Source organism: Cricetulus griseus, chromosome 8 (assembly GCF_003668045.3).
Source record: "Cricetulus griseus strain 17A/GY chromosome 8, alternate assembly CriGri-PICRH-1.0, whole genome shotgun sequence".
Lineage (NCBI taxonomy): Eukaryota > Metazoa > Chordata > Mammalia > Rodentia > Cricetidae > Cricetulus > Cricetulus griseus.
Genome location: NC_048601.1, coordinates 74,544,768 through 74,571,462, shown reverse-complemented (window position 1 = coordinate 74,571,462; position 26,695 = coordinate 74,544,768). Strand labels below are relative to the sequence as shown.

Below are 26,695 nucleotides of genomic sequence, written 5' to 3'. Positions count from 1 at the left end.
GAGGTCCTTCTGTGTATATGTTTGTCTTATTGGTTGATAAATAAAGCACTGTTTGGCCAATAGGAAAGCAAGATAGGTGGGGCTAGGAGTCGAGGAGGATTCTGAGTCGCCATGTGATCCCCGGGAAGACAAGATGCTTAAGGCCAGCGTCCTCTAAGATAAGTCTTTACAAAATAAATAGATATTGTTATGGTTGATAATTTAAGACTGAGCTAGCAGATAAGAAATCCTAGTCATTGGCCTGCAGCATTGTACCTAATATTAATCTCTGTATGTTATTTTGGCCACCCACATGGCAGCGGGGCTCGGGCGGCTTGGTGTAAAGACTTATCGTTACACACACCTAAATAAACCTAAAAACAAAATCTAAAGACAAAACATACAGTAAATGTGGGGCACGGTGGTATACATCAGTAATCCCAGCACCAAGGAGGTGGAGGCAGAAGGATCAGGAGTTAAAGTCTACCCTTGACTGCATAGGTAAGGAGGCCAACCTGGGTCACCCGAGACCCTATCCAGAGATCACCACCACTATCATCATCAGCAACATGATGACCCCACTACTATGCCACCCCCCAAAAGACAATCCCAAACAATACAGCAGCGCTTCCAGGTATGCCAGAGTTCATCCTTACGCTAAGCCAGTCACAGAATCCAGGTGTCTCAGCTGGAACCTAGAGTGCCCATCCAAGTGCCAGCAGAATTGTTCCCCTCCTATATGTGCTTTAGTGAGATGCTGTAATTTATATTGGAAGACAGGTCCTTTCTACAGGAGGATGCTGGGTTTATGTCATTATACACATGTATTTATTATGATGTACTGCATCCATTGTGGGGACGTGATTGTGGTACACACTTAAATTTGTGTACGAGTGTTTGCCTGGATGCACGTCTGCGTACCACCTACATGCTCAGTGTCTGCAGAAGCTGGAAGAGGGTGTTGGATCCCCTGGATCTGGAGTTACTGGTTATAAGCTTCCATGTGGGTGCTGGGAGCCAAACTAGGATCCTCTGCAAGAGCAGCTAGTGCTCTTAACCACTGAGCCATCTCTCCAGCTCATGGTTTACTATGCTTTAATAGTTTCTGAACCTACTTGGCTGTATGCTTGATTTCTCCATCTCTTTCCCTCCATAGTCAACCAAATTCTTCTTTGCAATGATTTATGTATCCCAGATCTGTCTGAAACCATCCCTGGAAGTTCTTCTCCAGAGCCTGCCTCTATCAAATCCTGTGGGACTTGGCATTTAGTAGGTGTGTGGTAAATGTTTGTTGGCTGAACAGAAAGTGGAATATGATAACTATAATGAAAACATGTTTCTCTCTTTAGGGTCTCCTGGTCACTGTCCTGTGTACATTTGTCAATCTGGGTGTATGACTCATATTTTGGGGAGTGAGTCAGTATCCCCTAGTCCAGCTGCTATTATCTAAGTTCCACAGCACTTGGTGTTACTATTTAATCTACTTAGCTCACACTATTGGTTACTACTGCTATTGGCAGACTTAGATTCTCATCCATGGCATTTGTTGACTCCCCTTGCTCACCATCCATTTCAGCTTCAAATGCTACCATGATATTCTTTGAAAAAGAACATTCCCTGATCTCAGACCATGCAGCTCAGATGGGATTATAGACTTTCAGCGCAGGCCTGACCAATCAGAACATTCCATTCTTCTGGCCACAGTGACTGGTCCCAGGATGAGTTGTGGCCAAAGCTATGACCCAACAACTCAATTACAGGAGTTGTGTTGAAACCCAGTTCATTTTCAGCTAGATTTATCCAAACAATGGTTTATTAAACTACAGCTGTCTACATTAATGGAATAAATCACTTAAATGAACAAGCCCTGAATCAAGGGAATTGTGGTTACAGTGGACACTGGATCCAGCTATGTCTCATCCCCAGTTGGGTTTTCTATCAATGCAATGAAAAGAATCTGAACTAATACAAATTCTTTCCTCTCTTTGTGGTCTCTTCTTGGGCCAGCTAAAGCTTCAAGTGTCATAGTTATTAGTGATGGTGTGCCACGATGCCACTAGGAATGAAAATACTTGTGTGACCAGATCCTGGGTTTACCATGAATCAATTAAGACAATTCTAAGCTCCCTAGTCTTGGGAAAGGATAGAAGGACTGGGTTGTGTCAGAGATGCTCTGAACACCAACAGAGGTCTAGTGTGCTGAACAGGGACTAAGGGCTGTTCTGTTTAAGGTGGCAGGATGGCCAATGCTTAGTTAGCATGGATTGCACAATAGCTTTAGTGCAATGCCATTAACACTTTTAAAAAAGGTTTCACTGTCTAGTTCAGGCTGAGCCTCCTGCCTCAGCCTCCACAGTGCTGGGATCACAGGCATGTGCCACCATGCCAAGAATGATTCACTTGTTTAAAGGCAAAATGAGGTGAACCTAGGACTGCTGGGGGTGGCAGAGCTGTAATGGCAGGGAACAGGCAGAGGAGTGTCTAAGAATGGCCTGGCTTCCTTTTGTGTAGGAGTCGGTTCCACTTCCGTCACCCACCAGTAACCATTGTAGTGTTTAATTTAAGCAACAGCCTGTGTTCTTGCCAAGCTCAGAAGTCAGAAACAATGGTAGGCTATTGCGGCAGCTCCTCTCAGGAGGAGGGTGACATGAAAAGCCATCCTTCCCAGGGGACTGATCAGCAATCTACTGAGTCCAGAAGCACGGTCAGAACTTCTTCAGGCATAACACCAGCAATTCACTCCTTAGGCAGTTTTCAGCTCTCCATCCACCAGGCTTTGTCCAAAGATCTCTGTTAGCTCTTGAAGGCAAGGTTTATGTTGAACAGGTTCCAACAGTGAGGTCAGCCTCATGGAAGGTTTCCATATATGACATGCGTCTGCGGCTTTGCCCAAGAGTGTTACTAAGGCCCCCCTCACTGAGGCTGTTCAGGGAAGCAGGTCTTGGCTGGGTTTCCACATTAAGGGGGCAGTGGAGTTTTGGTTTCTGGAAAACAGGGGGTTATTATTCTTTTTGTCCAGTTAGAATGTCCTGTATGTTCTCTCTAGTTGGGAAAAAATTTAAAAGGATAGAGGGGAAAATAAAGACAATCATCTCATAATTCCACCCCTTGATGCAAATTCATCCTTTTCTGAATGCATGTGGCCATGTATATATTTCAGGAAGGCAGCACTGTGGTATGGATGAGAGTATCAATTTGGGGGCTAGAAAAGAAGGCTCAGCAGTTAAAAGCACTTTCAGCTTTTGCACAGGACTTGGGTTCTGTTCCCAGCATCCTTCATGGCAGCTCACAACTGCCTGTAACCTCAGTTCTAGAGGATCCCAAGCCCTGTTTGGCTTTGCAGGCACCTGTATGCACATGGTATGCACACACACACACACACACACACACACACACACACACACACACACACACACACACACGTTAAAAATAATTTTACTATGCAACATATTTACTCTTTTCTCATGCTGGTGTCACAGATTTCTAGGCTACCTTTAAGCACCAACTCCATTTGTGAAGAAAAGTGAGGTCTACAGTCTCACACACCATCCTAGACATTTTGAAGAAGACGAAGCAAGCACAGTGGACTTAGCAGGGTGGGTGGCTAGGCAACCACACCATTGGCTGGGACTCTGAAAGGCCTAATGCCTTGGCTAAAGGTTGTGAGGCTTAAGGAGAAAGTGGGAAGACCCACTTGAGATAACACCAGAACAAGAGACGACTTCCTGCCCATGGACGGGAACTGTGTTGCAGTTCACTGCAGGACACACCATCCATTTGACTTCAGAGTTTCCATTTAAAATGTTTACGTGATGCCCACGATCAGACAGATCACTCTAGAGCACAACACGGTGAGCTGTTTTATTACAGAAGAAAATAACATCCTAACCTTTTAAATAATACACTTCTTTTTTTTTTTTAAACAAAATCAACTTATGGGGGGCTGTGAGCTCCTCACTTCCCACCAGAGTGATAAGCTCCCTTAGTAATGCTGCAAACAAGAAAAAGCCAAATTCTTCAAAATGGCTTTCACAGTTTTGCAAGATGCCCTTATTCCATCCAAAGGCAGAGATGAACAAGTTGGTAGGCAAGTCACAAGAGGGACAAAAGGCCAAAGGCCGTGGTCGGATATAAAGCGCTTAGAGATGTGCTTTCTCTTGCACCCTAATTTTTGAGTTAGTTGCTTGGTGTGATTTGCTCACTTTCAGATTTGCCTTAAAAAAATAAAATGACTTGTTTTTAAATAATAAATTAAAAAGACCAACAGTCTCCCATTAGTATTGACCCTTCCCTATTCTGTCTTAAAAGCCTAATTCCATGTGTGTGTGTGTGTGGGGGGGGGGATAGTAAATTGATCAAAGTGTTTAACTCAGGAGGAGGGTAAGACTCCTTTTGTAAATTACATTTATTTGTTTGTTTGATGTGTGTGTGTGTGTGTGTGTGTGTGTGTGTGTGTGTGTGTGTGCGCGCGCGCGCACGTGTGAGCGCACATACCACAGTGCACAAGTGGAGGTCAGAGGACAACTTGGGGTCAGTTGATGCTCTCCTTCCATCATGTGGGTCCCAGGAATTGAACTTGGGCGGTTGGGCTTGGAGGCAAGTGCCTTTACCCAATGCGCCATCTCCTTGGATTGTGATTGAGATTTACCGAAGGTCTGTGATGGTCACAATCCTGTCCTTGACAGTTACATGACTGCAGTCCTGAAACAGGGAAAAAGGAAGAACAATGAGCTTGTGGAAAATACTTTCAGAGTCATTAAAAACCAAAAACATTTATTTTTTATTTGAGTCTGGGTTGTATGGAAGGCTTCAAACTCCCTAGGTATCCCAGGATGGCATTGGTCCTCCTGCTGCTACATCAGAGTGTTGGAACAGATAAACACTCCTCTGCTCAGTTCATTAGTACTGGGGACTGGACCCAGGGTCTGGGGCTTGTGAAGAAAGAGCTCCACCAGCTGAGATACAACCCCAGCCCTAAACCTCTCACTTAAAATGCCCACTCAAGTGGTAACCCAGACCCAGAAAGACAAATGTCAAATATTCTCCCTTATTTGTGAATCCTAGTTCTGAATCTTTACATTTGAGTATACACCCTGATATGCCAGAGGAAGCCAGGAAAGCAGAAAGGGACCATGGCAGGGAGGGTGGACAGGAAGCTCTGGAGAGTGGAATAGTAGGAGTCAAGTATTACAAAGGGGTTTAAGAGAATAACAGGGCATTCATCTGGGGGGGGGGAGATAATACAGGCAGAGAGGGAAGAAGAACTAAGAACACTAAGGGTGCCTGAAAACATAGTGAATATATTATCTTATAAGTTTACTTTAAAAATACATTCAATATGCTAGGTACGCTGGCATATACGCTTAATCCAAGCATTTGGGAGGCAGGAGGCAAGTGGATCTCGGTGAGTTTAAGGCTGCCTGGTCTACACAGTGAGTACTAGGCTATTGAGACCCTGTCTCTCCCCCCTGCCCCAAATACATATTGTTGGTCGTTGGTTGGACAAATACAAGTCTTCCCAAACAATATGAGCTACTGGCATTGACCTTGGTTGCCTTCAAGAACTCAAATGTAAGACATTATTGCTGAAGATACCACACTCTTTTGGATGCAGTATTTGAAGGATTCGAGCTGGAACTGATCTGGGAAGCCTCTTTGCAGAGGACTGGCTCTCGTAGAATTGAAAGGTACTATGCAAGCTGCTAAGGAAGAGGAGCAATTGGATGTCTTACCCAGCTGTACAGCCTACAACTCACAATAATGACCAGACAGGTAAGATCCCACAGTGGTGCGACAGTGGCATTTTTATCTTGGGGGTGACTAAAAGCTGTCTAATTGGACAAAAGGCCTTTTCAGTGGGGTTTGGGGATTCACACTTGGTACTGTAAATCTAGCCATGCCTGGGGAGAGCACAGACTGAGAGAAGAATCTCCTACCACCATTTTCTTAAACCAATACAGTTTCCGACTGCATTCTAAACTCTTACCCTGTTACCTACAGGTAAGTGTAGTTCTCGCTCTTTACGAATAAAGCTTCCTTTCGTAACAGATGAAGACTAGAGAACTACAACAAATCGAAATACAAAAAAAATAAAATAAAATAACAGATAGATCTACAATGCAACCAGGAAACCCAAGGCTCAGGGAAAATCTCAGAAGAAGAGAACAGAAAGATTGTGCAAGCCAGTGACCCCTAGACTCAACAAGGAAAATGCATCCATGAAATAAGAATACAGGTGCACAGACAAAACAAAATATTTGACAACACCAGTTTAACCTGCCAACATGGATGGAAGAACATTTCACACAGTTCCACACCTAGATGAAAGCTATTGGCCATTGTTTGCTGAGAAGTTTCCTCAAGGGATGAGATCCTGCATACATTGTCAGCCCAGGACGCATGTATATATATGAGCAAAGCTAAATGGTCTCAGTAGGCTGTGTGTGTGTGTGTGTGTGTGTGTGTGTGTGTGTGTGTGTGTGTGATATTAAAGAAGAGATCATAAATTTGGGAGGGAGATGAGGGGACCTGAGGAGGGATGGGAGGCATGGGAGATCCTGTAGTGATGTAGATGCAGCCCTCTTTGAAAAATAATTAAGTAAGTGAGTAAGTAAGTAAGTAAATGCTGGCTCGAGGTCAGTGATGTCTGGTCTGGAAACCAGATCATGATGTCAGTGGCAGTTACAGTAAAGGGTCTGGGACTCATCACTCCTACCAATCTACTTATGGTCTGAATCACCATCTTCCTGTATATTTTCTAGAGTCACTTGTTACATATTCCTTTATTCAGAAGAATTAGTAGGCTTGTTGCAGTGTTGATGGAATTATATCATCTAAATAATAAAGGCCACCTGGGGGGGCAGATTCTCACTCTGGCATAAGAAGTCTTGCTTATTAATTTATTGGAGTTGACAGGGTCTGACTATGTAGCTCAGGCTGGCCTCAAACTGGTGATCTTCCAAGCCTTGCTTATTTATTTATTATTTATTTATTGGAATTGACAGGGTCTGGCTATGTAGCTCAGGCTGGCCTCAAACTGGTGATCTTCCCGTTGCAACCCACCATGTCCAATTTCAGAAAGACTCTTTATAGCTAGAAACCTGGGCATTGGTGTCCCTGACCTATTTGGTGATACAATCTGTATTTCAACATTCTGGCATCTAAACATTATTATATCCCAAGATATATATCTATATATCTATATATCTATATCTGCCTAGAACATACTGTAGACCAGGCTGGCCTAAAACCTACAGAGATCCACCCGTCTTTGCCTCCCAGAGTGCTAGGATTAAAGGCACATGCCAGCCCTCCTGGCCTTGTTTATTTATTTTTTTTGAGATTTATTTTCTTCCTTACTTTAAGCTGAAATCTATTATCTGAGTTTGATCCATAATACTGAAAATAAAGTTCAATAAAAAATTAATGTGATAAATCAATAATACATATATATTTTCAGAAGCTACTATTCTATGAAGCTTAAGTTCTTGTGTTTAGAAAAGCATGAAGTGCACCAACACACATATACAAGCATACATAAGTGTGTGTGTGTGTGTAAATAAAATAACTTCTATCATACAAAATCAGCTCTTAGAGCTCTTAGAGTCTAGGAAGGCTAGACCTATCCTAGCCTTCTGTGGTTCTCTTTGATACATTCCTGCTCTTTATGGCCCAGGATTCTGGTTTCCTCCTCTCTGTTGCTTGCTTTTCTATGGACCACTGTCTTGTGTGTGTGTATGTGTGTGTGTGTCCCCGCCGAAAAAAAGAGGGAAAAGATCAGGCTGGCGTGGAGTAACTACCAGAATCTCATTGATTTGAGGCTGATCTGTCACCCTCTGTCACCCTGAGATCTGATCAGCTAAACCAGTTGTCATGGACACAAGCTGGGAGAAGAAACCATTTCCTGGAGGCAGGGGGGGGGCAGAGGGGGGGCCCGGGGGCAGGGTGAAAACCCTGTTTTCTATGCAAAATTCCAGAATGGAATATGCTGAGTTTACCTAGTTTACATGGCTTTTCCCTTTTGCATTAGGATCGCTGACTGAAACTTAGTAACTGACACTGAACAAAGTAACATTTAACAAGCAGATAATGCATTAGGTATTTCTGTATTAGGTATTTCTGTTATGACTTCCTTTTCCAGTGATGCTGGGGACTGAACCCAGGGCCTCAGGCATACTGAACACATTCTGCCTGGGCTACACCGCGCCCCACCTATTTCATTCTCTCAAAGACCCTGTAAAGTAAGTATCATTATTATCCCACATATCAGGTGAAAGACCCAGGAAGGGTCAGGGCCTCAGACAGGGTGACAGAGCTGAGACCCCAACCTATCTCCACCGCCCACTGTTTCCAGTGTCCATGCTGACTGTGGAACTCTGGGAAGGTGAGTGACGGGGCTGAAGTCAGGTGCGTTAGAAATACCATACACTTCGTGGACTTCACGTCCTTGCTGACTTCTACATAGATACTTACGCAGAACAGAGGGGGGTCTCTGCCGTGAGGGTGAAAGCCTTTCTGTCGGCAGGTTGAAATCTCTTGAAGGCCATAGTCAGTTAACTTAAAGAATCCAGTTCTGAAATAAGGAAGGGCAGGCTCTGAGTCAAGGCTTCCCACAGAGGCTTCCCCTCAATCCCAATACTCTCCCTGTCTTCTTCGCCTGTCTCATACTCACACATTCCCGGCAAGCACACTGACTCAGCAGGGCAGAGGAATTTCAATTCAGACAGCTTTCACAGTATACTGGCTTATAGCTCTCTCCTCTGGGGAATGGGTCATAGTTAAAGAATAAATTATCTGGTGGTTATAAATAGGAAACAAACAGAAACTCTTTCTTTCTTTCTTTCTTTCTTTCTTTCTTTCTTTCTTTCTCTCTCTCTCTCTCTCTCTCTCTCTCTCTTTCTTTTTTTTCTTTCTTGACTTATTTACTCTATTTTATGAGTACTTTGCCTACATGCCCAGTACACAGTGAGGTCAGAAGAGGGTATTGGAATCCTTGGAGTTACAGGTGGTTGTGAGCCGCTGTGTGAGTGCTGGGAATGGAATTGAACCTACGTCCTCTGGTTCTCCACACAAGCATAACCTGCTGAGCCATCTTTCCAAGCTCCAAAGAGGAACTCTCTACTTGGGAATTAAAACTAAAAGTGAAAATTCCTTTAAGAAAATCAACAACAGATCTAAGTAGGAATTAAAAAAGCACCAGTGAACAATTACACTAAGTAATTACAATTACTTAGGTCAATTGAGATCCTTTAGTCTGAGAAATGGAGGGGAAAATGGCAAGAACAGAGTCACAGAGCCCTGCAGGATGATAACACTATAAGTACACAAAAGTGACACTACAAAACAATGAAAAATGAAAAGGCTAGGTCATCACTGTCCCCATTATTAGCTCTGCTGGGGACTTCAGAGTAAAGGGGACATTTGGAACGGAAAGAATTGACACTGGGAGACGGTGTCTAATGTAGGGATTTTTTAACCTTTGACCTCAGGTGTTCAAGATCCTATCACTTTAAGTCAAATAATTCAAATTTCTTGAAGGTTTTTCTTAGAAAACCGACATTATTAATATATCTTTTAAAGACTAGGTTGTGTTTATCAGAATCTGGAACTTAAAGGAAGCCTTTGAGAATAGCTAGTGAGGGCAGTTTATGATTTTTCGTTTTTAAAGAGTCTTGGGGCCTGGAGGATGGCTCAGGTGGTAAAATGCGTGATCCAGCATCTACCAAAGAGCCTGGTGTGATGGTATACATCTAAAATCCCCAAGCAAGGGAGGCAGACAGTGGGGCTCTCCAGCCAAACCAGTGGTCCCCAGGTTCAGCCAGAGACCTGTGTCAAAAACAGTAAGTTAGAAGAACAACAGAGAGAGATATCCTATTTCTGGCCTCCACACACAGGTGAACACTTGTGAACAGGCACCCTCCTATACTCATGTACACATGTAAGCAAACACACACACACACACACACACACACACACACACACACACACACACACGCACACGCACACGCACACGCACACACATTTGGTTTCAATGATAGAGAACTTTGGCTGGTACTCACTCCTGGAACTTGGGGGAGCAGACAATTGCTATGGACTCTGGTAACATCATTTGATAGGAGCAGTGAGTGTGCAGATCCACACTGGACAGAAAGGCCGTTTGAGTTGGGTGAGTCTGAAAAAAACAAAAACAAAAACAAAAACAAAAAACAGGTCAGAGAATTTCCAGTGACCCAGCTGCCATGCCTGGCCCACTAAGGAAGGCAGTTCCAAGGAGCTCCCAAGAGCGGGACCCAACCCCTTCTTCAAGTACAGAGCTATTTGCAGCCATGAGGAACACACTGGACCCTCACAGGGAGTTCCTTCCCAGCACTGTAAATAGTGGAGTCTAACATCAGTGTGTGGAAACTCTAAAGGTCCTTGAAAGATGAAGAGATTTTTTAATACAGCATGAAGCCTGTGGAGTTCAAGACTATGTGCCATGTACTTGAAAATGGCTGAGACAGATTTTTATTTATTTAGAAACAGGATCTAACTCTATAGCCCAGGCTGCCCTGGAACTCACTATGTAACCATGGCTGGTCCCAAAAACCTCCTGCCACAGTCTCCTAAGTACTGTAATACAGATGTGAGCTACCAGGCCCAGTGTGAGCACAGATTTTTAAATGTTCTTCTCATATAAAGACCATAGTCAACTCAGCATTCACAATGTATACATAACTCAAAACATGTTATATATCATATACAGGCTTGTATGATTTGTCAATTTTATGCCTTGACATGAAGGCATAAAATCGGCTTTTAAAAGCTCTGAGAAACAAGAGGAAGAAGTTGAGCACAGAGATGTCTGAGGTCAAGGTCAGGGGTATTGGGTGGGAATAGATGGATCTCTGAGGAAGCGAAAGAACTGACCTTTGCCTCTTCTCCTAAAATTTAAAGACCCAAGAAGACATATAGACTGCTGTTTTTGTTTTTTTAAAGATTACTGCTTTGTGTGTGCAACCTCACAAATGTGTGTCTGCCTGTCTATGTCGTGTGTGTGTGTGTGTGTGTGTGTGTGTGTGTGTGTGTGTGTGTGTGTGTGTGCAGGTCAGAGGACAACTTGTGACAGTCAGTTTTCTCCTTCCACCAAGTGAGCCACAGAAACTGAACTCAGTTGAGAGACTTGGCAGCAAATGCTTTTACATACTGAACCATCTGGCCAGTCCCTTTTTATTGTTTTCAATGCCAAATTATGAAGAAATGGTGCAGAAATGTCACAGAGGTAAAATAAGCCAAACTTGCCTCCATATGTTCCTAGCTAGGCCTCATCCACCCATGCTTAGTTCTACCTGGAGTTTGAGAAGTAACGTTTTTGGAGCCTGCCCTCTCCTTTAGTTTCTTTTTTATTCTTAAAAGAGATTTACTTAAAAATGGTTTTACTTATGTTTATGTGCACATGTCTGTGTGAATATATGTCACATGTGTGCAAGTGTCCTGTGTAGGCCAGAAGTGGGTGTCAGATCCCTGGGTGCTGGAGTTATAGGAGACCGTGTGCTGCCAAGAAGGAGTTTTGGGAACCAAACTTAGATCCCCTAGGAGAGCAGCAAGAGCTCTTAACCACTAAGCCTCCTCTAGCTTCTAAGCCTCCTCCACGGCTTCCCACCCCACCCTATCCCCTTGGCAGCAGACCCTCACCCCAACCTCACTGAGGTGACGGCAGCCTGGCAAGAGTGTCTGTGGCTCCTCCCACATCAGCTCAACCATCTCTCTGTGTCTTCAGCTCGGTGACCTCAGTCCTGACTCTGAGAGCTGTCTGCTTTCTCCCTGTGCAAATACGAGTCCTTGTGCAACTCTCATTGTCCTGCACACACACACACACACACACACACACACACACACACACACACACACACACACACACACCCCAGACAGATGCATGCCAGAGTGCAGATCAATCTTGAAGGGGCCAAGCAGAGGAAGCCGGGTGTGAAAATGACATATCTTACAACCGCAGTTCAAGGTTAGACCCAAGCAGAGGTGAAGGACAGCAAGCAGGGGGTCAGACTGTCAGACTTAAGGGGTGAACTCTAAAGAAAGTGAGGACAGGATGATGGGAGCAAGAGTGGGGGGCACTCTTGCAGATAAGAAGTGGGAGGGGTGGAGCAGGCTCCTGGCAGTGTCCTGGTTCTTTATTTAGTTATTGTATGCACAAAAATGTTGGCAGAATGATTCATTGAACTGCAGAACTAGTCCATGTACCAACGCAACTAGGCTACATTTTAACATACAATGCTGTAGGATAACCAAAGCCAGTGAAAACAAAGCATGATCAAGCCATTTCACACTCAACAGCCTGTCAGTCCAGCTCTGCCAAGAGCCACCTCATCTCCCTCCCTTCCCTTAGAGCCAAGCCTCAAGATGGCAGTCTCTACCATCCCTATGGTCATCATGCTATGACCTCCTGTTTTGCTTTCTGGAGACAGGGTCTTGCTATGTAGCACAAGGTGGCCACAAGTCATATTCCTCCTCTCTCACCCCACAGAGTGCTAGGATTACAGGTGGTGTCACCACACCCGGCTTCCCATGACTTTAAAACCTTATAGTCTTTGCCCCACCATTGCAACACTGGGTTAATATCTTCAGTGAGCTCCCAACTAGCAGGTGATCGAGTCTTTTTCATACTAGAGCCCGATGCAGGGAGCACCCTGAATTCCCTCTTGCACCGTCCCTGCCTTGTGGCTCCGGCGCCTTAGACATTCCTCAGTCTCCCACATCGTCGCTGCCGCCGCCGCCGCCGCCGCTTCCTTTTACTACCCACTGCTTTTTCTGCCCCAGATGCCAGCAAATAACTTTCCTTGCTGTCCACTCTCCCCACTTCCAAGGCTGCCTGCGCTAGTTTAATACAAAAGCCTTCCAGATGGCTCTCCTGGTTCGACCTTGTATCTTTTTCTGAGGAAAACCCACAAATTCCAGCCAACAGGAGCACAGTGGACGGATCCAATGCTGACCCCTCCCCCATGAGACTCTCTCCTTTGGCTCCTCATTACAGGTCATCCTAAGTCACTCAGGTGTGACCCCGCCCCCACCATGCTCTCTGTTCCCCTGCTGAGGACTATAATGTGTGCTGCCTCGTGTGAATAGGTGCTTGTTTTCTGTGCAGTCCTCTATTGTGTCTGGGCACAGCAGGGCAGGTTTTCTAGCTGCCATCTCATACCCTTGAGATAGACAAACCAGAAAGGATTTACATAATTGAACTGAAAAGGATGAAAGGGCAGGAGACTGATCCACAGGTCCCCACTTCCCTAGTTCTAAGTACAAGTGTGTATGACCTCCACCCCCAATCTTTAAATAAACCACCTGATTGTGGCTTGCACCTGTCATATGCCAAGGAAAACAGCTTGCTCAGTGAGTCAAGAGGCCCTGAAAAATGAGAGAAACATCCAGAAGTATTCCTTAGGGAAGGAATGTGCTTCCTTGAACAACATCAGAAGTGTGCATGGTGTGTGCAAACTCTTGAAAACCGTGTCAAAGGCAAGTGCTGCTTGGTAAAGTCAGACAGCAATCATCAGAAAGAGCTCCCTTGGCTATTTAAAGTAGTTTCATTTATATGGCTTTTAGGTACCTGGTCTCTGTGCCATGTCCACAAATATCCTAGGCCAGCTTCCCTTCACCAGAGATACCAGAACATCGAAGAGTTATTTTTAGTAAAAGGTAAAGTTGAGGAAAACTGGGAAAGCTCTCAGCAGAGCACTTGAGTTCATACCAGGGCACTGGTAGCCATATGTGCAGAGAAACAAATTGTTTGGAGAGGTTTTACTCTGCTCAGGGAGTGAAGAAGCCATTGTGCTTCTAACCAGAGAGAAGCCCCGCCCTCAGGGGAGTCAGATCTTACATGGATCCAGCCAAGAGTGAGTAGTCCAAGATCATCCTGCATAAAGAAAATTTCTTCTTCATTCTCTGTATGACAATAATCAGGCCCCCCATTTTGTCTGGGGATGAGAACATGCGTGATTGTGAATTCATTTCTCATCTGCAAAGGAGAAAACAAGAGGTCACAATTCCCTGGGGCTGCCAACCCCTCTCCTCTCCAGCCTGAGCGTGATGCTCACTGCTCCCTGAATCCATTACTTCACAACAGCGAGTGCTCATGTGCTTTGCCTGGGTACCCGATGAAGCCCTAGGTGCTGAGACAAACCCCAGATCTCCCCTTTAGCACAGGCTGGGCCAATGGCATAGCCCTAAGGACTTTCTTGTAGAAGTCAACAGGTCTACTCAGGCTTCTTGGGGTGTTCTGGAAAGAGCCTCAGCCCTCTGCTGCCTAAAGCAGCTTCCCTGCTCCAGCCTCCTCATTAAGGTCTAGCTGAGGTTTGCTTCCCATCTCTCACAGGCTTGTTTGGAAGTGAGGAATGGTTTCAAGCTCTCCCTCAGTGGCCTTGCCTTGCCTTCCTCACAGTGCCTACATCTCCTAGTGGACACACTGCTGAGAACTCTTTATCCCACAGTTACTTCTGTCTCGAGAAGGACTGCACACTTTGTGGACACATAACAAAGACCTTTGATGATTTATATTCCCAGGCCCACCACTCAGGGGGAGCTTTCCTGCTCAGTTAAGAAAGCCTTCCTGCCTCCTTGCTTCCTTGCTTCCTTCCTTCCTTCTTTACTCCTTCTCTTCTTTTCTTTCCTGAGACAAAGTCTTATTCCATAGTCAATACTGGTCAGAACTTACTATGTAGTTCAAGCTGACCTCAAACTTGAGGAAAGCCTTCTGTCTCAGATTTCCAAGGGGTAGGATTACAGACATGAGGCCAGGTACCACTCCTGACTAATATTACAGCGTGTGTGTGTGTGTGTGTGTGTGTGTGTGTGTGTGTGTGTGTGTGTGTGTGTGTGTATTAAGCTGAAGGAAATTCTTATGTGTTGTTCTTCATGTTCAATCAATTTTTTAAAACATAATTTTTATTTTATTTGCATTGGTATTTTGCCTGCATGTCTGTGTGAGGGTGTTAGATCTTGGAGTTACAGTTGTTAGTTGCCATGTAGGTGCTTGGAATTGAACCCTGGTCCTCTGGAAGAGCAGTCAGTGCTCTTAACCGATGAGCCATCTCTCCAGCCCCAATTAATTTTCTTTTTTAAAGATGTGGCCTCTTATTGGCATGGGAATTGTAAAGAGGCTGTCTGTCTGGCCCATAAACTTCAGGGAACTGCCTCTCCACTTCCCCAGTGACCATGCCATGCACTCTTTGTGGAGGGAGGGACTGGTGCAGAGTCAGACCCCCAGATATCCAGTCTGAGAGTTACAGGAGGCTCAGAGGAAACAGCAACAGTTCAGGCAAGTTACACTTTCTTACCAGTTTCCCACAGAGGACTCCACAAGTTTCGATGCCTTTGGCAGTATTGGCACTGGCAAGCTGGAGAAATTCCGAGCACAAATTGCGGGGCACTACAATGTGGCGTAAGCCTTCAATGGTGGGAACTGAAATGGACAAGAAGGAAAAGTCTGAAGCCATAGGGCCAGGAGTCCCTGAGCAGAAGTCAGAGCTGACAGCATGGAGGAGAAATGCTACATCACCAGGGTTCCCTCCGTGCGCCCCTCTCTTCCAGGATGCCAAGAGTGAGTTCTTTCGTGAACTCCACAGACAAGCTGTGTGGGACCCAGCAGGCTAGGGGAAGCAGGAACTCCTCTGTCACCTTTTCATATTAAGAACGAAGAGTCAAACAGATGTGCCACATCAGCATTTTGGTCTGCTAGACCTGAGCTGCCAGAGAGGACAGCACAGACCTGCAGACAAAGCAACAGCAGTTTGACAACTGCGTCTGTGGTCGATGGGTTAAGGCTTGGCACACTCTTCCTTTCAATGCAGTGGCCACTCAGTCCAGTCTCGGAAGGCATGTCTCTCAGCCCACAGGACACAAAGTGAGAAAGACTCAAGGCCTCGCCTACAGTTAGAATCTAGTTATTGACAAATGATTTCAAAAATACCGAGGATAAGGAGATCTCTGAGATTTTTATGGGGGTTGAATCAATCTGACTGAACAGAGAGGAACCGGAGAAGGTTCAAGAAAAGCAGGGAAAGCAGATGTTAAGGCTAGGTGGAAGCTACCAGAGCTGTGGGTAAGACATTAGAACGTGTCCCCAGAGCACAGGACGTGCAGAAGGAGCAGTAGAGGGAGAGAGGGCTCGGGAATGGCGCAGAAGGTCTGAAGGCCAGTTCTCAGGGCACAGCCCTCTTTCTTTTCTTGCGGACATTTGAAGATGGGCCAGAAGGTTTTCTGAATGAACCAAGTAAGCACCTGCAATGCACAGCACTCTCACTGGCCAAGCTCCTTACAGATGAGGAGCACTCAAGAGCACAGTGATTCAGTGGCCTTAAAAAAGCCAGTCATGGAGTTGCATGTGGCACTAAACATTTTAAAACTGCTTCCAGGAAGTGCCACCTGTGACCTCTAGTTCGCTGAATACCTCACATTTCTGCAAAACCCTTAAAAGCTGAGGGTCTGTCTTCCAGGAACTGGCTCAGATTACCTTAAGTTAAAAGCTACTTTACAAGACAGGGTGGCAGGACAGAAAAAGATAGTTCTCATCACTTGCGGTTCTGTTGATGGAGCCAAGTAAGTGGGACACGGAAGCAAGAGAGATGGAAGAAGGCGTCAGCCTCGGGACTCACCATTTTCTATGATGCTTAGTGCTCCAGGTTTCAAGGATCTGTCTACCACAGGTGGCTTAGCTGGCCTCACGGTTCTGTTACGGTCTGCAGTCTGCATGGGTGAGGTGGGGACAGTGTCTACACAAGGCTTTTCCAGATCAGGTAGCAGAGGCCCACATGGGCCAGGGTCCACCTTCCTGAACTCTTGGACAATTTTTAGCCGCTCTTTTTCCAGCTCCTGCTTCTGGATCATCTCCTCAAAGGCATGGAACTGCTCCTGCTCTAGCTGCTTCTGCTTCTGCTGGGCAACTCTCTGTTTTTCTTTTTCCAACTCTTGCTGGATGGCGATGTTCCGGGCAAGTTCTTCCTCTTCCTTTTTCTGCAGAGGAAGAAAAGGGTATTGGCTAATACTTCACCTCTCAGAAGAAAGCCTTCTGGGCACAGAGATGCCCAAAACACAGTTTTGCTCTGGTCTGATTTCCAAATCCCGAATTCACGCTTCGTCAGGTACCCCTAAAGCCATGGAGTACGGTAACCACCTTGTTCTACCAAGCCACCATATACCTATTTTCAAGAACAGCTAGAGTTCCTATCTTCAAGATACCTTGTCGTGAAAGCCAGTGTTCATTGCCAACTTGACAGACTCTAGAGTCACGTTGAGAACAAGGCTCTGGGGCATGTCTGTAGGAAATGATCTTGACCCATTTTAATTGTGGATGGGAGCACTCCCTGTGCTGGGGATCCTGGAGTGTACAACAAAAGGAGCTGAGCACCAGCGTGCAAGCATTCATGCTGTTTGCTTCATTTTTAACTTTTAAAATTACATTTACTTAGATGTTTACTAGAGTGGTGACATGTGCCAAGGCTTATGTGTGTTGCTCAGAGGACAACTTTCGGGAGTCTCCAGATTCTTTTAGCGATTATTTAAATACAGTGCCATTTAAATTAATATCCATTAACAAACCCCTTTAATGCATTAGAAATATATGGCTCAGAACTATTAATCCCTCTGCTGATTGTCAGCACTGGTGTGCAGAACAGTGCAGCAGACAGCTACACTTTAGCATGTAGGCACACCTCCGGTGTGTATTTCTGCTCTACAAGAGAGCACTGTAGGACCCAGTGTGTTTCTCCACAAGCTGAAACTATTCTAAACAAGACCCATTGCACATCACTGGGAAGGTCAATGCCTATGCAAAGCTTTAGGGATAAAAGTGCATGATCCGAACTTCCCACTCCCGAGAGCTGAAACACCTAATGTTCTAGTGACAACGTTCACTGTTGACAGGTTTCCTGTTCTTGGTATGACAGAAAGTCACAGGTGTCTGTCCTCAAGTCATCCTGTTGGACACAGAGGCTGAATCTGCTAGAATCCTCCGTATTGCCACTCGGTGACTCTTCAGAGTCACTGGCCTTTGTGTACCGCCCAACCCCCTGCCCGACACCCCCCCACCCCCGACAAACTAGCCTGTTAAAAGTCACAGACCCCATATGCTGTGGCATAGCACGGCCCTGGGACTGGCTGAGAAGCTCACACATCGTCTTCCTGTCTCTTCACTGCTCACACTGACCTTTTGTTCTTTATACTGCTCATATTCTTTGGTATATCTTTTCAAGAGTTCAGTCTTAAGTTCTTCTGCTTTAGGGAAAGCAACATTCTTTAATTTCTGAAATACAAAACCAAACCTGAGAATCAGAACCTTCTAATGTCATCCAAGGAGGAGAGAAAGGGGACAAGTCAAGAGTGACAGCGGTGTCCCCCCCCCCATGATTTGAACTCCTCCACCATGCCGTTCCACTACCCCTTCCCATGCTGGAGAGGCAGCCCCGTTCTTCTTTCTAGCTCTGATGGGCACGTGAGTGCCCCAAGACTGTGTGTCAGCTGCTCCGGGCTCTTCTTAGAGACAGGCACCAATGAAAACAGGGACCCACCTTGACCGCATCTTTCTTCTCAGGAATGATGGCTGATTTGTAGTCTCGGTGTTTTGGAAGTTTTTCAATGAACAGCCTAAGGAAACAGACCAGAATGATTCAGGTACACAGAAAATGCCACATGAGACCCTGAGATAAGGCAGACACTGCAAGAAGAGTTTCTAGGGGTGCTGGGGAGATCAGGCATAGCATACAGGCCTTGTCCCCTACCAGCTTTGTTCCTGCATAAGTCCTGGTCACTTCCCCCTAAACAGGGAGTAACAGCAAACACCAGATTCCTACATCAAAAAGGAGAGCTGCCTGCCTGCCTGCCTGCCACCCAAGTGAGTGAGATGGCTCAGTAGGGGAAGGCACTTGCAGCCAGGGCTGGGGACCGGAGTTTAACCCTTAGTATTTGCATGGTGGAGGAAGAGAACCGATTCATTCAAGTACTTTACCACTCTTCATGAATGCCACATTGCAGGTGTACCCACCCCAACTATATATCTATATCTATATATGTAAATTTTTAAAAAAATGGTCAAGAAGGATATAGCATCCATTGATATCTGTAATTCCATCCTTGAGGAGGCATTGTGAGTTTCAAACTAGACTGAACTACTTAGTAAGAATGTCTTACTACAGGAAAAAAGGCCCTTCAAACCCCAAACCAAATGCAAATAAAAGCCTGTGATATTCCCAAATTGTAACTCCAAAGATAAAGGTCTTTTTCTTGTGACATGACAGAAAGGGCCTCTGTCATCAAACATCATTCATTCTGTGCTGGCTAATCTGGGTTACCTGACACACCTGGGAAGAGGGAACCTCAACTGAGGAATTGCCTCGATCAGATGGGCCTGTCTATGGGACACTGTGTTGATTGCTAATTGATGAAGGAGGGCCTAGTCCACTGTGAGTGGTGCTATCCCTAGTCAGATGGGCCTGGGCAGTATAAAAAAGGTAGATAAACATGAGGCCAGTAAGCAGTAGTCCTCTGTTGGTTTCCTCTTCAGATTGCTGCCTTGACTTCCTATAAGCTACACAAATCCTTTTCTCTCTAAGCTGCTTTTGGTCAGAGTGATTTATCACAGCAACAAAGATGCTAAGCAGAAGAGGCCATTGGCAGCCAGGGGTAGGAGGCTGGAGGCTAAGAGAAAACCATGAGCATTATTGCTCGTGTGACCTTGACCACTACAAGGTTTCCTGGGACTCATAATCCTTCAGAGGAGAATATTTGCACCAAACCAAGTATGGGAATGTTTCCAGGCATGTGCAGTCTGTGGTCTGCAGGCAGACACAACTAAGGCTAACTATGAAGACAGCCCAACACAAAATCATAAACAGATAAAGTGCACAGGCCGACAAGAGGCGAGGTAGCTCTGTGGGTAGATCCCATGCTGTACAAGCCTGTCAAGCCAAGCTGGAATCATCCAGGAGGAGGGGAGTGATTCTTGAGAGTTGTCCTTTGACCTCTATACACGCACCTGGCAAGCTATCCATACACCTCCCCATACTACTCCTACTAAGTAATAATAATAATATAAATTAAAAAATAAAAAATTAAAGGACTGCACACATAGCCAACATCTGCCATGTGTGGATATGATTATAGTCAGTAGTAGACACAGGAACAAGAGATGGGGATGAGAATTATCACGAGATCTAACACCAAGGCTGGAAACTTCCTAGTTGCCAACACAACACAGCAGTGGCCAGATGAATGCTTTTGTTTGGGGTTCTATCTGGTTGCAAATGACAGAAAGCAAATCCATCAAAACAAAGACTCGTCAGCAAATGTACAAGAACCACCTCACAGAGCAAACGGAAAGGAGGCAAAAATGGGGAGGGACAGGCAGTGAACATATAGGAGAATGGTGCTCAACTTCACCTCCGATGAAGGAAATTCTCAGTAAAGGTGAGACGACAGCTTTACCATCAGATTGGCAAAGGCTTCAAGGCAGATTGTGCCTGGCATAAGCATAGTTGTAGGAAAATGTGCGTTCTCCTATGTTAGCAAGACTGTAAACAGATCTAACATTTTTTTTTATGGGAGATAATTATTCAAAACTTAAGATGTACATATCCATGAAACTCACAGTTTGGCCTCAAGAAACTTATGGAAGTTTCTTGGTACAGCATAAATGCATGTACCAAGATATGCATACAAGAAGATTCAGTATGGAATTATAAAAGCAGAGGAAATGACAATGTCCATCAAGGCAGGATAACTGAATAAATCATTACATATCTGAATGTGAAAGTATGTTGTCAATCACTCATTCATCCAAAAACTATTTACTGGGCATTTCTGTAAGGTGCCAAGTGAGGCTCTGAAGGCTTGGGATACATCATAAAGGATCCACTCAAGCTTTCCCCTCATTATGGAGCTCCCATTACAATGGAGAACAGACATTTTTAAAAAGTGTGTCAAAGAATCAGTGCAATTAGGACTGGAGAGATGGCTCATCTGGATGGCAGATCCCCCAGAGGACCTGAAATTGATCCCCAGCATCCACAAGGCGGGGGGTTCACAACTTTCTAACCCAGTCCCCTGAGACCTGACACTCTCCTCTGGTCTCCTCTGGTGCCAGGCATACATGTGGTTCACAGACAGACAAGCAGACAAAACACCACCACACATAACATAAGTACATAAAAAAAATAAGGAATCAGCACCAGGAAGGTCATTATCAACAGGAAAGGACAACAGGCAGTGACTAGAGAACAGGTAAGTGTATGAGATGGCGAGATGGTCATCCAGTAAGGACTGGAAGAGAGCTGGCTATGAGGAGATCCAAGAGACTGTTGAGGTAGATGGAGAAGGCTCCATGTGGCCCCATATAGACTGTGATCACATTCATGCTTTAAGGACAAAGGAGCACGGATGCTGCATATACATAAATGCTATATTGTAGGAACAAGTCCATAGGAGGTATTGTATGTGCCAGGTGGAACATTATTATTATTCCTGCTCTCTCTCTCTCTCTCTCTCTCTCTCTCTCTCTCTCTCTCTCTCTTCCTCTCTCTCCACCCCCCTCTCTCTCTCTCTCTCTCTCTCTCTCTCTGTGTGTGTGTGTGTGTGTGTGTGTGTGTGTGTGTGTGTGGTCACACAGGTGCCACAGTACACATGAGGAGGTCAGGGACAATTGTGGAGTCAGTTCTCTCCTCTACCTTTACGTGGGTTCCAGGGATTGAACACCATCCACTTTCATGGCAAATGCTTTACCCATGGAGACATGTCACCAGCCTGCCATTTAATTTTTTTTGCTTTAACTTGAATTCCTCCCTTCTAATATTTGATGGAAAATTATCGTGAACAGGTGTTTTTGTATGAAAACAACTTATTCAGAAAGCAGGCATTCAATAAATAGAAGGATGCATTAAAGATCTTTGTCTCATATTTTCCGGTTTCCAAAGTTAATCTTCAAAGTGAATCTAAGCACAGGAGACCCCTTCTTTGGTCTGTAAACCCCAGTCCCAGTAAATGCCTTCAGCACAGGTGATGTTTCATTTGCAGAAAGAGGATTTGTGTCAGAGGACGCTCACACAGCACAGCAGACCGGAACTGCTTGGCCATGCTAAGTCCCTTCTGTGCAGCCTTCTGATGCCCATAAAAAGCTGTGAAAGAATCCATGGCCTGGCTTATTGTCTGTGCTCATCGTGAAAGTATGTACTGATCCCACATGCTCGAGATCTTTCTTCTATACTGGGGTCTGCAAAAGGCAACACATTCCTTCAGCAGGAAAACTACTACCAAGCGGGGAGATATGCCTGAGATCATGAAGATACCTAAACTGCTTTGGGAGGAAGGACAGACATGCCTTTTAAACCCTGAACTAAAGCATCCATGAAAGATCCAAAACAAGATTCTTACAGGGGTGGGGTGGTGGGGGCAGAAGGGTGGTGAGGTAAACGTCTGCCTGCCCCTCACCCCAGGCTATAGTAAGTGGTAGAGTGAGCCACTTGATGTACTCTGGCAGAAACACACCAAAGTGAAAATCAGTCTGAGAGTCACTGGACTAGAACTCTTCAGCCACCCACTTGTCAATTCACAGACTCAGTGTCAAGCTTGGAAAGCAAGAGTCAGAACAATGAAGGTAGCTGAATCTCTTGCTTCAGGCCTAGTCAGCCCAAGGCAGTCCCAAATTAAATCCCAAGCCCAACAAATCAAGCAAATGAAATGCAACCCCCACCCCATCTATAACTCCACCCCAGGCCTAGCTCACTGTATACAGGGGCAGATACCCCACCCTGTGCCAGCCTCACCACCAATGCTACAGAGTAACACTGGGTCACATAAAAAGAGGACAAAAACCAATTACTTAATCATTCACCAGTATCACTGTTGCTTCTGCTGCTGGTGCTGGGGACCAAACCCAGGGTCCCCCACCTGCTAGATAAGCTCTGTACCACTGAGATGTATCTGCAGCTCTCCATGGGCTCCTAACATCATGAATACATCTGATTCTATTTCTTAGGAGCTTGCTATTACAGTTAACCCTTTCTCTGGGACCATTAGCTTCTTCTTTTTCACAAGATCTTTTATTTATGAAAAAAAAACCCAAGCCCATGCTCTAGAATTTCCCATTTAAAATGTAGAGCAGCACAGCCACACGTCCATCTCCATTCAGCCACCTCCTCGTTATTAGTCTACTTTGTATCTTACCCAAGTTTCCACAAAGAACTGTAAGCACACCTTTAATCCTAGCACTCAGGGGCAGGACAATCTGTGAGTTTAAGGCCAGCCTGGTCTACAGAGTGAGTTCCAAGACAGCCAGGGATATGTAGGGAGACTCTGTCTCAAAAAAATTAAAACAATTGCAGGAAGATCTAATCAGGGGAGGAATGGAGGAGAGCAAGACAAGGGACACCATCACAGAGGGAGCCATTCTAGTTTTAAAGAGAATTCTGGCACTAGGGAAATGTCCAGAGATCTACAAGGTCAACCCCAACTAACAATCTAAGCAATAGTCAAGGGGCTACCTTAAAAGCCCTTCTCTGATAATGAGATTAATGACTACCTTATATGCCATCCTAGAGCCTTCAACCAGTAGCTGATGGAAGCAGATGCAGACACCCACAGCTAAACACTAAGCTGAACCCTGAAACTCTGTTGCAGAGAGGGAGGAGTGATGAGCAAAGGGGTCAAGACCAGGCTGGAGAAACACACAGAAACAGCTAACCTGAACAAGGGGCTGCTCACGGACCCCAGACTAATAGCTGGGAAACCAGCATAGGACTGTTCTATACACCCTGAAGGAGCAAGTCAGTTTGGAGGTCTGGACAATCTATGGGGCCTCTGGTAGTGGATCAGTCTTTATCCCTAGTATACAAAAGAACTTTGGGAGCCCTCTCCTCATAAAGAGATACTCTCGCAGCCTAGACACACTGGGGAGGGTCTAGGCCCTGCTCCAAATGATATGACAGACTTTGAAGATCCCCCAAGGAAGGCTTCACCCTCCCTGGGGAGCAGAAAGGGGTTGGGAAGGGGAGTCGGTGGGGGGGCAGGGAGGAGGGGAGGGAGAGGGAACTGAGATTGACATGTAAAAGAAGCTTGTTCCTAATTTAAATAAAAAAATTTGAAAGAAAAAATTAAAGCAATCAAACAAAAACCAAACAAATAAAACCCCAAAGCAACCCCTCCAAAAACAACAACCAACAACAAAAATCCAAACCCAAAAATCAAAACCAAAACCAATCTGTCTATGCCAGGATTTGGCAAAGTAAAACTAGTGGGCTAAATCCAGCTAGCCATCTCTTCTTGTAAACAAAGAAACGAAACAACCAGTAAAAATCCAGACACTGGGATTTGCCCAAGTGAGGGGAGGGGGGACTGCTGTCACCTCATGGGGACAAACCAGGGAAGGATGCTGCTAACCTTCAACACTCAGATCAGTCACAGAACCAGGAAGTATTCCCTACTGTGTCAGAAACCATGCTTGAGAAGACCGATAAACTCAGTGTCGTGACCGATGTACAGATAAGAAACTCAGTGTGGTGACTGATATGTGTATGTCTGTCTGTGAGGACACATTCGGAACTGGTTAGAGTTGGTGTCTCTTGTGTAGAGAGGGATGGAGACGGGAGATTTACTATGATCTCAAGGGACTGCTTTCTCAAGTCTAAATGGAAAACAAAAAGAACCCATGCTCTAGAATGAAGCCTGAAACAGGAGGTGTCACTACAAATGGAAACCCAAGCTCCTCCTTAGCCCTGAGTTTTCTCCTTTGCAAAACAGAACTGGAGGGTGATGTGCCTACTTAATACACAGCGCCCTATGGAGATCAGGGGAAGGGTGCCAGGGAAACCCCTCCTGAGCCTTTGCGTTCCTCTGAGTCCCAGGAGACTCTTTAGGTCCTGTCATACTACAGACTAGAAATGACAAGTAAGCCCTTTCCCATCATCCCCTTCCTCAACCACACAGCGCTCTTGTCACTGTGGCTTCAGGAGTCATTCCCTGGTGATAGCCTTGAAACCTATTTATGCTGCCTACCCAACTATGATGAACAGACAGCTCAGGAAATGTCTTACAGTGATAAGTCAGACAGCGAGTGGTCCATAGTTATCTGGTGACTATGTGACTACAGTGACAGCTAAGGAGGAAACCTCTTTCCTATACCATTCAATAGGCTACAGGATGAGTACAGGAATCTGGGCTTTGGCCACACACCAGCCAGGGTCCTGTGATTGGCAGAGACAGCGCAGTCAAAGCACTCACCAATGCAGACACACCCTGCCAACCTGCTAATAACTCTTGTGTCTAATAGCTGGGACCTGTGGGCACAGACCGAGGAGTAAGCCTCCTACTCAGGAAATCCCTGAGTCAAATAAGGCTACCTTCAGTCTTGTGTCTTTAAATGGCAAGGACAACTCACATGTGAAAGCTGCCTGGACCTGATGAATGGTGGACATTGTCAAGTTCCCTGCTGTTAGCAACTGTGAGAACCATAGGTGAGGGCACCACAGGGAAGAGACAAGGGGCGTCAGTTACAGGAAGGAAAAAGAGAGCTGTGGGTGTCTTACGTGATGTACTTGTTGTAGAGGATAAAGGCATGTTCAATGTTGCCTTCTTCAGAGTAAACAGATGCCATTCGGATAATCTCAACACCAGAACGAAAGTAGCGACGGGGCGGAATGTCTTCATTTAATTCAACTGCGCTCCCAAGTTGGGACAGAATCCTCACCCGGTCTTGGGGTGGGAGGCTCACATCCGAATGGTCAGACATTGGACCAATAAGTCCTGGGAGAGAAAACAGAGAACAGGTAACATTAAAGCCAGGGTCATATCTTCCCAGTGGTCGAGCACAGGATGAGTTTTGGTTGAGCACACCTTTAATCCCAGCACTTGAGTAACAGAGGCAGGCTGATCTCTGAGTTCAAGGCCAGTCTTAGCGAGTTCCAGAACATCCAATGCTGTTCTGTCTCAAGACAAAAAAAAAAAAAAAAAACCAAAAACCAAAAAACAAAACCAAAGCACAAAACAGACAAACACAAACTCGAGAAAATAAAACACTACATGAAGTGGTTCTGATCAGTAAATTATCCCTCCTACCCCCTAAAACACCCAGATCCTGATTTGAGGACAACAGGCAAAAAAAGAAAAAGGAAAAGAAAAAAAATCAGCCCTTGTCCCACAATTTGATGACACAAGGAATACAGCCATTAATAGGCCACTGTGGTTTGGGTCTTTTGTTCCCTTGTCACTCGTCATCAGTGGAAGGCCTTAGAGGCCTGCAGAGGTAAGGAAGCCTCTGCTATTTATTCTGTTGTTCCTCCACCCAGATACCTACTTCCATTTTCCCAATACCTGGCAGAATGTGTTTAGTGAACCTTCGTGAAGACTGCTCTGTTAATTCATGCTGCCCAGTTCATCTCACCGGAGAACAGGTGATATTTACCATGATACACTTCCTCCGTTTTGGATACAAGGTCAGTGTGTGTGTGTGTATGGTGGTGAGGGGGATGGGACTGGGTGGGGTGGGGGACAGTCATGGATGACTGACTCCTTTCTGGGGAAAATGCTCATAATTCTGCTCACTAAACCACTCTCTGATTTAGTCCATCAAATTCACCATTTTTCCAGGCCAAGTAGTGAGCGCTCAGAAGCATCAATGTACACTTGTCTCCACAAGCCAAGCAAAGTGACAGTTATGTCAGATGGGACTGGAGGCTCTATTGGAATT

General features: G+C 45.4%; 1 protein-coding gene across 2 annotated transcripts in view; it reads right to left on the bottom strand.

Annotated features, from left to right (window-relative positions):
• Positions 1–3,751: 3,751 nt before the first annotated feature.
• Stambp (STAM binding protein) overlaps positions 3,752–26,695 on the bottom strand; it is a 23,983-nt gene continuing 1,039 nt past the window's right edge. For both annotated transcript variants that reach the window (XM_027428810.2, XM_027428811.2), the window contains exons 2-10: positions 25,536–25,752; positions 18,534–18,609; positions 18,173–18,268; positions 16,623–16,980; positions 15,306–15,430; positions 13,850–13,987; positions 10,038–10,150; positions 8,452–8,551; positions 3,752–4,680 (exon numbers count right to left, since the gene is read on the bottom strand). In XM_027428810.2, coding sequence (XP_027284611.1) covers positions 4,624–4,680; positions 8,452–8,551; positions 10,038–10,150; positions 13,850–13,987; positions 15,306–15,430; positions 16,623–16,980; positions 18,173–18,268; positions 18,534–18,609; positions 25,536–25,738 — 1,266 coding nt within the window. In that variant the 5' untranslated portion in view covers positions 25,739–25,752 and the 3' untranslated portion in view covers positions 3,752–4,623. The remainder of the gene's footprint in view (positions 4,681–8,451; positions 8,552–10,037; positions 10,151–13,849; positions 13,988–15,305; positions 15,431–16,622; positions 16,981–18,172; positions 18,269–18,533; positions 18,610–25,535; positions 25,753–26,695) is intronic.